The sequence below is a fragment of the Calonectris borealis genome, chromosome 31 (genome assembly GCF_964195595.1).
Source record: "Calonectris borealis chromosome 31, bCalBor7.hap1.2, whole genome shotgun sequence".
Classification (NCBI taxonomy): domain Eukaryota; kingdom Metazoa; phylum Chordata; class Aves; order Procellariiformes; family Procellariidae; genus Calonectris; species Calonectris borealis.
In genome coordinates this window covers 1307578-1318976 of record NC_134342.1, presented here as the reverse complement: position 1 = coordinate 1318976, position 11399 = coordinate 1307578, and the positions used below count along the sequence as shown (strand labels likewise).

The 11399-nt window shown below is 51.1% G+C and overlaps 2 protein-coding genes across 2 annotated transcripts; both read right to left on the bottom strand.

Annotated features, from left to right (window-relative positions):
* Positions 1-1003: 1003 nt before the first annotated feature.
* On the bottom strand, positions 1004-5636 carry LOC142073893 (C-type lectin domain family 17, member A-like). The gene is made up of 10 exons (XM_075134146.1): positions 5456-5636; positions 5043-5093; positions 4226-4342; positions 4056-4106; positions 3822-3947; positions 3273-3335; positions 2458-2547; positions 2062-2231; positions 1503-1612; positions 1004-1182 (listed from the first exon to the last, which is right to left on the bottom strand). Exons 1-10 carry the CDS (start codon positions 5529-5531, stop codon positions 1047-1049), a joined length of 990 nt encoding a protein of 329 aa, XP_074990247.1. The 5' UTR covers positions 5532-5636; the 3' UTR covers positions 1004-1046.
* A 567-nt stretch (positions 5637-6203) lies between these two features.
* LOC142073894 (C-type lectin domain family 4 member G-like) lies at positions 6204-10263 on the bottom strand. The gene is made up of 9 exons (XM_075134147.1): positions 10091-10263; positions 9700-9810; positions 9412-9510; positions 9179-9229; positions 8984-9073; positions 8495-8608; positions 8249-8400; positions 7347-7456; positions 6204-6677 (listed from the first exon to the last, which is right to left on the bottom strand). The coding sequence occupies exons 1-9, from the start codon at positions 10188-10190 to the stop codon at positions 6545-6547; spliced, it is 960 nt and encodes a 319-aa protein (XP_074990248.1). The 5' UTR covers positions 10191-10263; the 3' UTR covers positions 6204-6544.
* Between the last annotated feature and the right edge of the window lie 1136 nt (positions 10264-11399).

Genomic DNA, 11399 nt, shown 5'->3' with positions numbered 1-11399 from the left:
GTCTTTTCGAGCCAGCTCCGCCACCAGACGATTTATTATTTTTTTTTTGGTTGAAAAACAGCCAAAACCGGCCTAAAACCAGTTTCACTTTCTGCCACGGGTCCTTTTTTTATTGATTTTACAGCAAATTTCTCAAGCCCAGCTCAAATTTCCTAATTTTCAGGGGAGGGGGAGGGAGCTCCCACAGTTAATTTTCAACCCGAAGAGGGAATTGCGTTACCCGTAACGAATCATTGCGTTTCCGCTGATCGATAATGTATAAATTCCCCCAAAATATCGATTTTTAGCTTATAACCCTTTAAAAAAAACCAGCGTTAACGTTACACCACGATTTTAACAGGATTTCTTCGATTCCAGAAATTTTCAGTTACCGGGATGAGTCTAAGGGGGCCGTTTTATTTATTTGGGGCAAAAAAAAAGACCGATCGGCGCATACTGTGTTTCTTAGAAAAAAAAATAAGTTTTATTGGGTGCTAACGTGCTGAATTAAGAGACGTATAAGTGAGCAGAATTGGGGTTTTGGGGTTTTTTTGGCTGTGGGGCCACAGCTGGGCACAGACGGGGGCTGGCGCCTGGGGGAGGGAAGGATAAATATGGAAAAAAGTATTTGGAAAGTGGGGAAAAACCCAGGATTTTACTGAAATTGTCTTTTCTGAGAGTTAAGGAGAAACCGCGACGCGGCAGCAGAGCTCGGGGGGAAAAGGAGAAATTCAGCGACGTTGAGAAACAGGACGGGTTTTGTGCCGGTGAGTGGATTTTTAAGCATTTTAACCATTTTATAGGAGTTATTTTAACTGAAAATCCCTTTTTTTTCCATGGTTTGTGGGTCAGGCTTCCAAGGTTGAGGGTCACAGGGATTTTATTGATTTTTTTTTTTTAGGGATTTGCAGGATTAATAGGCAAAAAATAGGAGTGTGGAGCCTCTGGATCTCCCCGGAGCTGCGTCAGTTCATCCAGCTTCCAAGCGGGAATTTTGAAATGTACTTTTTTTTTTTTTACTGGGTGCATTGAAAATTGGCTGGAAACAGGAAAAAGTAAGGCTGGAGTCAGCAATTCCAGGACTTTTCGCAAATCCAGTGGTTGGAGTGGGAGCATCTGTCGTCGTTCCAGATGCCGTCGGGCCCGATGATGCCGCAGTCCTTCTGGTCCTTGTCTTTGTTCTCCTTCCACGTGTTCCAGTAGCTGGAGAAAGAAGGAGGAAAAGAAGGAGAAAAAGGAAAAGAGAAAATAATAAAGAAATAAAAACGAGCCCCACGGCAGCGGAGGTCTCTCAGGAAGAGGTAAAATTTGTATTTCGAGGGAAGGAGACCACTAAAAACCTCCGTATTTTTTTTACCACCAGCAAGAAAACGCTCTGATACTACTATTTTTTTTCAATGTAAACCCTTTGACTTACGTAAAACTACCAAAAAAACAAAGTTTCGGTGGGTCAACTTCACCTTTTTCCACTTATTTTCTGATTATTTTCCGGTTTTGGGGAATCCCCAGTAGGAATTTTTTACCTAAGACTCATACGATCGCCGTTGGTCCAGACCCAGGAGCCTTCCTCCAGCTCATCCGTCACTCCCAGCCAGTACGTGCTGCTGTTGTTAATATTGTCCCTCAGGAAGTTCTAGAAAAGCAGAATTGGTTAAAACGGCCCCAAAACGATAATTCCGGTAGATTACGGAGCATCTTGAGGCTTTTGGCAATGAAGGGGAGGTCATCGCCGTGATATCCGAGTAGTGTTTTTTTGGTAAATAGCGAACAATTTGGGCGTTTTAAAGCAAAGTGCGTACACAGCACTCTGGAAAGGAGATGTTGAATTTTTTTGCTCCATTTTTAGCACTTTTTCCTAAAAACAGGAAGTCATAGTCGACTGAACTCAGCTTGGTCATCGGTGCTTCTCTCCGCCTCCAAATAACTGTGAGCCCGATGGCCAGTCTTGGCTCATTTGAGCCCAAAAAAGAGGTTTTAGAGTTCTGTGTCTACCAGAGTAGGAATTCTCCAAGAAAATGGGTATTTTGGGCACAGCGTAAGCCGAGAAACTGGTTATTTTTCACTCGCAAGCGTCCGACTGACCTGCTCCTGATCCGAGTTGATGACGACCAGGTGAGCGCCTTGGTCGGCGCAGATCTCCTTCGCGTCCGACCAGCTCATCGTCTCCGTCGAGAAGGAGTAGCAGCTTTTCTCGAAGACCTTCCAGCCGGCCGAGCACTTCCTGCCATCCAGGACGGATCTGCAGATCAGCGCTGGAAGGAGGAGAAAAACCCCCCCCAAACCCAGGCAAAAAATCAGTTTTTCTCTGCCGGGAAAACCTCCACGGCTTCCCCAGCATGGTGACATCTCAAAGTTGGCATAAATCACCCCAAATTTTCCATCCCGAAGAGCGCTGTGGTGTTTCTGGGTTAAAACCAGGAGGTTTCTCTCCTGGCGCACAATGACCAGAGACCGTCGAGATGGAGACGGCGGCTTTACCTGTGATGTCCTGCAATTCCTCGTAGTATTTGTGCATCCCGCTCCGCATCCGCGTCTGTTCCCGTTGCGTCTCCGACAGCCCCTGCCGCACTGGGGAGCGCAGGGGGGTGAGCGACCGCCACCAGCCCCGTCCCCTCCCCCCCCACCTGCTTTTTTCCTGCTTCCCCCTTTCGGTTTACCCAAATCTTGAGCTTTTTTCCCCCCCCAGGATTTATTACTTTTCCGCATGTAGAAATCTCAATCAGGGCTGCAAATGTTCTTACGTCGCTGGCCGCCAGCGTCGCTGCGTGTTTTTTTTCCTCTTTGGGTGACATTTTGCTGCAATATCACCCATCATATTATTTAATTAATCACTCATTTGGCAGCGGTTAAGGATTTGACCCATTATATTTGACTTTTGCAGAATTTTCCGTAGGATTTACGTCCTTCCCGTAACCTTTAACAGACATAACGGGGTGGATTTTCCCCCCAGTAAGATCCTAATCAGGATAAATTCCCAAGGGCTGATTTGTTCCTATTTGCACCCTTTTGGGGCTAATTCCTTCGGAATTGGGGCATGAGCTCAGTCGGTGTCCGATCTACACCATTACCCCGCTGTAATTCCCGGTGGAAATCAGAAACAAGTCAGACGAAGCTGGCGTTGCTTCACTAAGAGACGGAGCAGAACCAGGAGCTGCTCGAAAAAACAAGTCGATTTTTCCTTAATTGACACCAAAAGGCAAAACCGGTGCCGGAAAAGAGCCAAACACCAAAAAAATCGGCGTCTCCCAACCACCGTTAAATTTCACCGCGGGGATGTGAGTCCGAGGACCTACCGTTGGCTTGATGCTCCGAGTAGTTCAACTTCAAGAGCTTTAACTCCGCCACGATTTCCATCTCTGAAACGAAAATGAAAGAAAAAACATGGCTGGATCATAGGAGGAATCACGAGCGGCGTCTAAATTTACCCAATTTATGGGTTTTTTTTGGGTCGAGTGAGGAATTCCAGAGCAGATTCTAAATTTGCCCAATTTATGGCTTTTTTGGGGGGCTGAGTGGGGAATTCCAGAGCGAATTTACTCTGGATTCACACCCTGTAGCAAATGGGGAACGCTGCTGGTGCGGGCAGAAGGAGGCAGCACCCAGATGCAGCGCACTGAGGGCAATTTGGTGATAAAACCCTAAAATTCACATACCAAGGTGTAATTAAAACCAAATCGTGACGATGGACGGGCTTTAGCTGCGGTTTCCACATTTCGGACACTTAAAGCATCGCGGGCGCGAGCCACGTGTTATTTTTAAAAGTGAAAATTCTTTTTTTTTTTGGGTATTTCACCAAACCAGCTCCTTCCTGGCCCGGCGAGAAGCCTTCCAGGGACGCTTACGCTTCACCACGGCCAGCGCGAAGAACAGCACCCACGCGACGAAGCTCAGCGCTACCAGGAGGTAGAGGACGGCCACCGACGTCATCCTGCGGCTTCGTTCTCTGCCACCTCTGGGCTCCGGGTCACCTGCGGAGAGCAGCGTGGAAGAAATCGGGGAGGAATCCCAGCTTCCCGGGTCTGGATTCAGCCGAGGGCTCTGCTGCGGGGTAGCGGCATCGGTCGAGAGCAACTCACCCTTTTGGGAAGGATTTGGAGATGCCGGTTTCCCCGCCAGGATGTAAACCCCTGTTGGGAGGAAGGAAAGAGTCACCGGGGGAGGTTTTGGGGGGCATTTTAGGGCCAAATCCTGCCCCGCGGAGGTCCTGGACCGCACAGGCGATGCGGGGAGAGGAGGTGGGTGCTACCTGTGCCTCCTTTGCTCTTCTGGCTCTGCAAATCGTCGGCCACTGGCGGCTTGCGGCCACGATCCGACTCCGACAGGGACACGTCATCGTAATCATCCTCAAAGCTGTCCGGGGACGCTACGCGAGAGGGAAAAAAGGGGTGAAAATCCGGGTTTTACGCCACCTGGGAATCCCAGCCATTAGCGATCAGCTCGATCCTTCCAAAAGCATGAAAAAAACCATAGAATTATAGAACGGTTTGGGTTGGAAGGGACCTGACCCTGCCACCTTCCGCTAGAGCAGGTTGCTCAAAGCCCCGTCCAACCTGACCTTGAACGCTTCTAGGGAGGGGGCAACGCAATTTCCTTTCCTTTTGGTAAATCCGCAGCATTTCCGGTAAGGTTTTTACACCTTTTTCTGAATATATATCAATTTTATCATTTTTAGAGAGTTTTATAACGTCGCTTCATTCTTTCGGAGTCGGGTTCTCCCCTCGGCTGCAAATTTAAGCAATTCTGCTGAAGTTTGAAGTTCTCTGCGGCGGGAGGGGATGAATTTGAGGCTGCGAAGGCGCAAACGCCGGCTCTGCCGGTGAGGATGGAGCGATAAATTCCCTCTCAATCCCCCCAGCAGGGACTTTCAGGATATTTTGGGGGCGATTTGATCTCGTTCGACAGAAGGAACCAAATTCAGAGAGAAACGCTGCGTAGAGCGAGACACGTTTGACTAACCGAGCTGAAAATAAAGCCCGGTTCGGCCTCGGAGAGGCACCTCAGGGAGTTCTGCTTTCCATCCGCGCTACAAAAAAGCCTGAAAAGGTGAAAAAATGATGACTTACCCGGTCTGAAGTCACCCACGGGTGTCATTTTCCCAGTGACGGAGTAAATTCCTGCCAAAAAAGGAAAGGTAAAGAGCGTTGTGAATAAGAAGATCCGCAAAACCACCGCTACCGCTTCTTCTAACCCCCTCGCCGCCGGCAAGGAAGTTGCCGATGTTTTTTTTAAGGCCCGGCGTGGAGATCACACCTGAAATTGGGGCCAAACCTGGAGATTTAGGGGCTCTTGGGCGCCGATTGGGACCCGCACGACTCTGAGAGCGCCCCAAAGGCGTTTCGCCCTCCTCCGTACAACGGCGGCGCCCCGCCGGCGTATCCGGACACCGTTGCGCTTCGCCGAGACGACCGCCGGCCCCGAAAACACACGCTAAGGACACGCCAAGGACACGGTAGAGGGAGGGTCTCCCCAATTTTACCTGCTTGTCTCACCAGCCGCTTGGTGGGCACCAGCGGGGGACCCAACCAGTTGCCGTAGGTCTCCTGCCCGGCCATGCTGTGCCGGGGAGAGCAGCCGCGCAGGCGCCTGGCGAGGAGCTAAACCCCTCGGCACGCACCCCGGCACACCCCTCGCCGCCTCCGGCACCCCATTTTGGCCGGCAGTTCGGCCCCGAGGTTTCAGTTCCTTCTCCGCGCCGGGGCGGCGGTGACAGGCAAATGGGCGGCGAAAGAAGCGCGAGACCGCGCTCTTCCCTCCGCAAAAATACGCCTTTTTGGTGGACGGTGGGATTGGGTGAATTTGGGGACGGGAGGTTTGGTTTTGGGGAAGAAACGGTGATGCCGCGGGAGTTCTGCCGCCAGCGGGAATTTGAAGGCAGCTCCCTGACGGGTTTGGGGTTTTTTTAGGGATTATAGATAAAACCGTCACGGTGGCACCTACGGGTGTTAAACTCCGCGCCGGTGAAATCCCAAATCTTCCAGCGGAGCCGCTACCGGCGCCGGGAGGGGAATCCGGCAGCGCGGTCTTTCAACCAAAACAGGCGTCGCGCTTCAGCACCCACGGGTTGGGGATTTGCATACGCGCCCAGAAAACACGCTCACACCTCGTCTTCGCCGGCCTCTCTTCCCTTTTTTGGGGGTTTTTTAACCTAAACCCTGGGAAAAAAAGGTGCGCACCCATCCTCCTCGGCGCCGCATTGGCTTGATTTACATGAGTTTTGGTTCAAATGGCAATCAAAGCACTTCATTTATTAATATTTTTTTCCTGATTAACCTACAAGCGATACGGCGAACCTCGGCGCAACAGGTAAACGGCTCGCGAAATGTTAACAAACGTCCCCAAAATCTCTAAACCCCCCCCCCCAAAGAGTGACCCCTTCAAAACGTTCAACCCCTCCACCACCCGCAAGCAGCGCACCCCGCTTTTGGGAAGCGGGGTACCCATTTTCGGACACCTCTTTTCCCCGGAGCCTCGTGTTTTCACCGTGCATTTGGTTTTGCCGGGTTTTTACTGGTTTTCTCCCATTTTTAAGCCCTCGGGAGGGGAGCAGGCGGCCTCGGGGAAACCGTTAGCAGCTGCGCTCGCAGATCCAGGCCTTGGCGTCGGAACAGACGATGTCGTTCCAGCGGCCGTTGGAGAAGATGGTGGCACAGTCCTCGCCTTGGTGGCCCACGTTGTTGGGTTCACCTTTGTTCCAGAACCTGGGAGAGGGGGGGGGTACACTGTTTTGGGTGGAAAACTCACCGTTTGGGAACTCGTTGGGTTTTAGGGTTTGTTTTTTTTTTTTAAGTAGGGGGGAGTCAAGTGGAGAGCACGCCGGCCACGCAGCATCTCCCGGGGAGGGCGACAGCCCCCCCCAAAAAAACCTTCTCCCCGCATTTAATGCAGCAATGCAATTTCAGTGATTTTTCCCGTTTTCCCCCCGTTTAACAAGGGAAAACGGCTCCACTTCAATCGCGGTGTTTTTCCCAAAATCCCAAGAATGAGGAGATCTGTTAAAAATAACCCCTTTGACTCAGGGTGCGGGGTCTCGGGCGGGAACCGACCGAGCTGAGGGGGAACCAAGCAGGCGCTGCGGCTCCTTGCGCATTCCCGCCTGGGTTTTCAGCCCGGAAACTAAAGTGAATTTGGGGGGGAAAAAGCCAAAATCTCGCCTGCAGCAGGGTGGCTCCTCTTACCTTTCCCTCCACCTGGCGTTTTCAGATGCTACGCCAGCACGAAAGCTATTTCCGTGCTTTTTAAGCACTAAACCAGAGCGGATGGGTGTGCTGATGAGGGTGCGGCGCCTTTTTTTGAGCAAAAAAGGGGCCGAGGGAGAACAGAGCTAATTTTCTGGGGCAATTTACCCTCCGATGAGGCTAAAAACGTACGAGAGAGAGAGAGATCGGCCGTCCACCCACTGCCAGTCGCCTTCTTTGTGCGTGTCGGTCAGGCCCAGCCAGAACACCCGATTCTCCATGATGTGATTTGCCAGAAATTTCTGCAAACGGGGGGAAAAAAAAGAAGCGTCAGGAGGGGAAGCGGAAGGCGACAGCAAAGGGATTCAGCGGCGCCGAGGGCAGCGCCGGCACTCGGTGACATCGGGGAGCCTGTCCCTTGTAGGGAACAACTGTGACGTGCCACGAGCGTGACAAAAAATGCAACGTTTCCCATCAGAAATGGGAAAAAGTGCTGAAATTTCTAATATCTGGAGGAAGAAGCTTTTTTCAGACCCAACGTGCTTTTTAAAAGCCGGGTCGGTGAAAGCACCCTCCTGAATGGGAGGCAGGGATCGTCTAAATTGGGGTAGAAATGCTAATTTGTGGACAGTTTGGGTTATATTTCTGTAATTCATTCCATAATTTCTAGAATTTCTAAATAACTTTTGTAATTTCTAAATAACTTTAATAATTTCGAAATAACTTCTATCATTCCTGTATGATCGCGAGGAGGGATGGCGCATCCACTCCAAACTCAGGTGAGCTCCTCTCGCACCTCGGGAGTCCCTTGGGGTCACACAGACCCCAGGAGGGGCAGCCGTCTCCCCATGGGCTTTTCCCAAAAAATGCTTAAATCACACCAGTTATTTTGGGGACAGATTCATCCGATTTGGCCAAATCACTTCAGAACCAAGTGGGAACCTCAACTGGTTGCATTTTCCCACCTCGGCGGGCAGACTTGAGTCACCCGTGCTTAACCTCCAGCTTCCCATTTGTGGAATCGGAGTCTAATATTCCTCTAAACTCATGAAACCTGGGTGTTTTTTTGCTTTTTACAGAATTTCTCAGCTTACGTTTTCCTGCTCGGTGTCGACGACGGCCAGATGGGCGTTGAAGTCGGCGCAGGAGTCTTTAGCAGCCAGCCAGTGTTTGGTGGTGGTGGAGAAAAAATAGCAGGTTTTGGCGAACTGCTGCCAGCCGGCGGGACACCTCGTGCAGAAAATTTCTGAGGGAAAACAGGGAGAAAAAAAAATAAAGGAGACCGCGTGGTGTGAGCGCAGAGGGACGCCCGCGGGCTCAGCCCGACCACTACCCCTCACCTGAGAGGTTGCGCATCTCCTCCAGCGCCGCGTCAAGGAGCGTCGACGCGCGGCTCTGCTCCTGCTTCACCTCCGCCAGCTGCCGCAGCACCGGCTCCAGCGCGTCCCTTTCCTCTGAGAGAAGAAAAGGTAATTCAGCTGCCACAAAGACCTAAAAAACCCCGGTTTTGTCTCCCTTCCCCTTTTCCTTTCCATCCCAATTTACACCGTGGCTTTCGCTGTGTGTTTTCCTGCTGCGGGTTACCGTTCTTTAAACTTTAAACTCAAAGCCCTTTCATTAAATGAGCTTTTTATTGTGTTTCTCAACAGGCTGAGAAAGGCTTTTTTCCTTTAATATTATACTTAATGATATCTCAAATTCATTAAGATTGGTTTTGTGCACTCCCAGTGTACGTTTCGGGAATCTTTGGAGCATCTACCCAAAACCGCGTGTTTTGGGAATCGAGAAGGACTGAATTTAATAATTTTCCATCAAAATCAGGCTCTCACCTGAGATTCGGAGGTGATCCAACAGCTCCCTCCCGCACTCCGCTTTGCACTGCATCATCTGCCACCGCACGTTCTCCACTTCTTGCGACACTGGAAGGAGGAAAATCTCCATTTTTGACCCTGTCTCACCACTGCCTGCGCCCGGTATTCGGGATTCTGTCCGTATTTCCCCAAAACCGCCTTTTCCTTGCATACCGTTCAGCAGTTGGCCGTGAATCGCCTTGAGCTCGCCCGAGAGCTGTTTATCTAAGAGGAAAATAAGAGGAGAAAGCTCAAAACAAGCCTTTCCATCTCTGTCCTGATGGAAAGCGGTTTTGGTTCATTTTTTTGCTGGAAAAAGCACCCCGGGAAGCGCCGGGGTGAAAATCCGTGCAGGCATCGAGGGTGCAGCGGGTGCCAGGGAGCCATTTCAGGGCGAGATGTCGTACCGAGGGTGTGCTGGACCTCCGAGAGGTTGTGCCACGCCGTCGTGTGGCTGTTCTCGCTCCGCATCCGGGCTTGTTCCAACGCCTCCCACGCCGCGGATACTGGGGGAAAGGAAGAGAGCGCTCACCTTTGCTCCGGCTCTGGCCCTGGAAAGCTCACGGGCTGGCAAAAGGGCTTTCAACCCTAACTTGGAGCCACGTTTTGCTCCATTCGCTGGTGTTTTCCCCCAAGTCGTGCCCGCCCGGCGCTCAGCGGGGCCGGTCAGAGCAAGGGGCGCATGGCGGACTCACCTCTCTGGAGATTCACGATGGTGAGAGCCATGAAGATCACGAAGGTGAGGGCCAGAAGCACGTACAGCAGCACGACGGCTCTCTCCAGAGACGAGGTGAGGAGGGACAGCACTGCCAAGGGGTGAAATGGGGTGAGGTGGCCCCAAATAACTCCCTCCCGCAACAGATATTTTCTTAAAGAAAAGCACAAAGAGGAGAGAACCCCCCAAAACAACTTCTCGAGTGGCTCCACCACCCTGTTCTCCACGCTTAAACCTCCTTTTCCTAGATTGTGACCCAACGGAGGAACGAGGTGTCAAAATTAGGCCATAACTTTGGAGAAAGACCAGTTTAAAGAGCTGAAACCCTCCGGTTTCATGGGATCCTCAAAGCCCCTCCCTTGCCCCGATACCTCCTTTAGGTGCTTTCCTCCGCTCTCGCTTCTCCAACTCCATCCCCTCGTTGAAATCACATTCCTCGTAGGTGCCGACGGCACCTTCGCCTTCTGACATCTCTGATCCTTTTTCTTTTGATATCGCCCCGATTTATGTGGCGGGGAAGACGTGTCATCTCATCCTGGGGGGAAGGAAACGCTCGCGTTTCATAATTCTAATCTCCTAGAAAAAAAAAAATCTGCACACTCGCGCGTTTTGAAGCGGCTGATGCACTCGGGCAGCCCCTCGCCATGTGTCGCAGCCCCTTCCCTGTTGATTTTTAGAAGAATTGGTAGAATTGGTTAAAAAACACTGCTCTCCTCAAACTGAGGCTGACACCTGCCCAAGGAGGCAGGTTTTGGAGGCTTCACGCCGAAATGGCGACCGGCGTTCTCCGAGGTGCGCACCTAAATTTCCTTTTTTTGTTTTGGTTTGCTGGGAATTCTTCAGCATTTTGTTCAGTGTTTTTGTGATAATTTCTTGCAGTTTTAATGCGAGAAACTTAGCACTGTGAAAATCGTCATTTTTGGTGGCACCATTTCCTTCATTCCTTCTCCGGAAAATTCTTTTCGTTGCCCGAACGCCCTCAGGGCTTTGAGCCAGGCATCCCCTGGGCTGGTTATCGCAGAAAACAAAAGTTAGAACTTATGAATAACTTCACCGTTGACCAATTTCAGCTGAATTTCACAGAGGCACCCCGGGAAGAGCAAACACACCCAAAAGTTGAACGTCCCTCACTCCGGTTCCCCCACTCTCGAGGCAAGCAGCTTCCTCCTTTTGTCCGATTTCCCCTTTTTTGATCTCGAATTTAGGGGAAGTCAAGGCCAAACTTCTCCCCGGGGTGGCCACTCATGCCCTTGGGTCTCCGGAGGCAATGGAGTCGGTTTTGGGTTGAAACGCTCTGAATTTGGCCCATGCGCTCTCGCAGTTGGTTCCCCTCTCTGCTGCCAACACGCGGTTTGTCCCGGTGGCGTGGGAAAGGTTTAACAAAAAATCAAGGATGGCGCTTTTTAAGCTGAAAGAATTGAAAACTGAGTTAAAAGTCAAGAGAGGACCGAAAACACCAGCTCCCACCCCTAAACCTCCCATGTCCTTATCTCTTTAACCTTTTTTAGGGTTTTTTATCTTTTTATTTTTTAAGTACTGAAGCTAGAGTGGTTGAAAATCCCTTTAAGCTCCCAAAAAACCCACTTCTCAGCACTGTTAAAACTATCCCCCATGGCGCCTCAGCACCCCCAGGCCCTGGGGACACCCCCAGTGTCCCACACCCCTGTCCCTGGGGACAGC

Coding starts and splice junctions, on each gene's coding strand:
- LOC142073893 (XM_075134146.1), bottom strand. CDS start 5,531: ATGGCCGGGCAGGAGACCTACGGCAACTGGTTGGGTCCCCCGCTGGTG. Junction 3,948..4,055: donor TCCAAATCCTTCCCAAAAGG/GTGAGTTGCTCT, acceptor TGCTCTCCGCAG/GTGACCCGGAGCCCAGAGGT. Junction 1,183..1,502: donor GGCGATCGTATGAGTCTTAG/GTAAAAAATTCC, acceptor TTCTTTCTCCAG/CTACTGGAACACGTGGAAGG.
- LOC142073894 (XM_075134147.1), bottom strand. CDS start 10,190: ATGTCAGAAGGCGAAGGTGCCGTCGGCACCTACGAGGAATGTGATTTC. Junction 8,401..8,494: donor GGAGATGCGCAACCTCTCAG/GTGAGGGGTAGT, acceptor GTTTTCCCTCAG/AAATTTTCTGCACGAGGTGT. Junction 7,457..8,248: donor TCGACACCGAGCAGGAAAAC/GTAAGCTGAGAA, acceptor CCCCGTTTGCAG/AAATTTCTGGCAAATCACAT.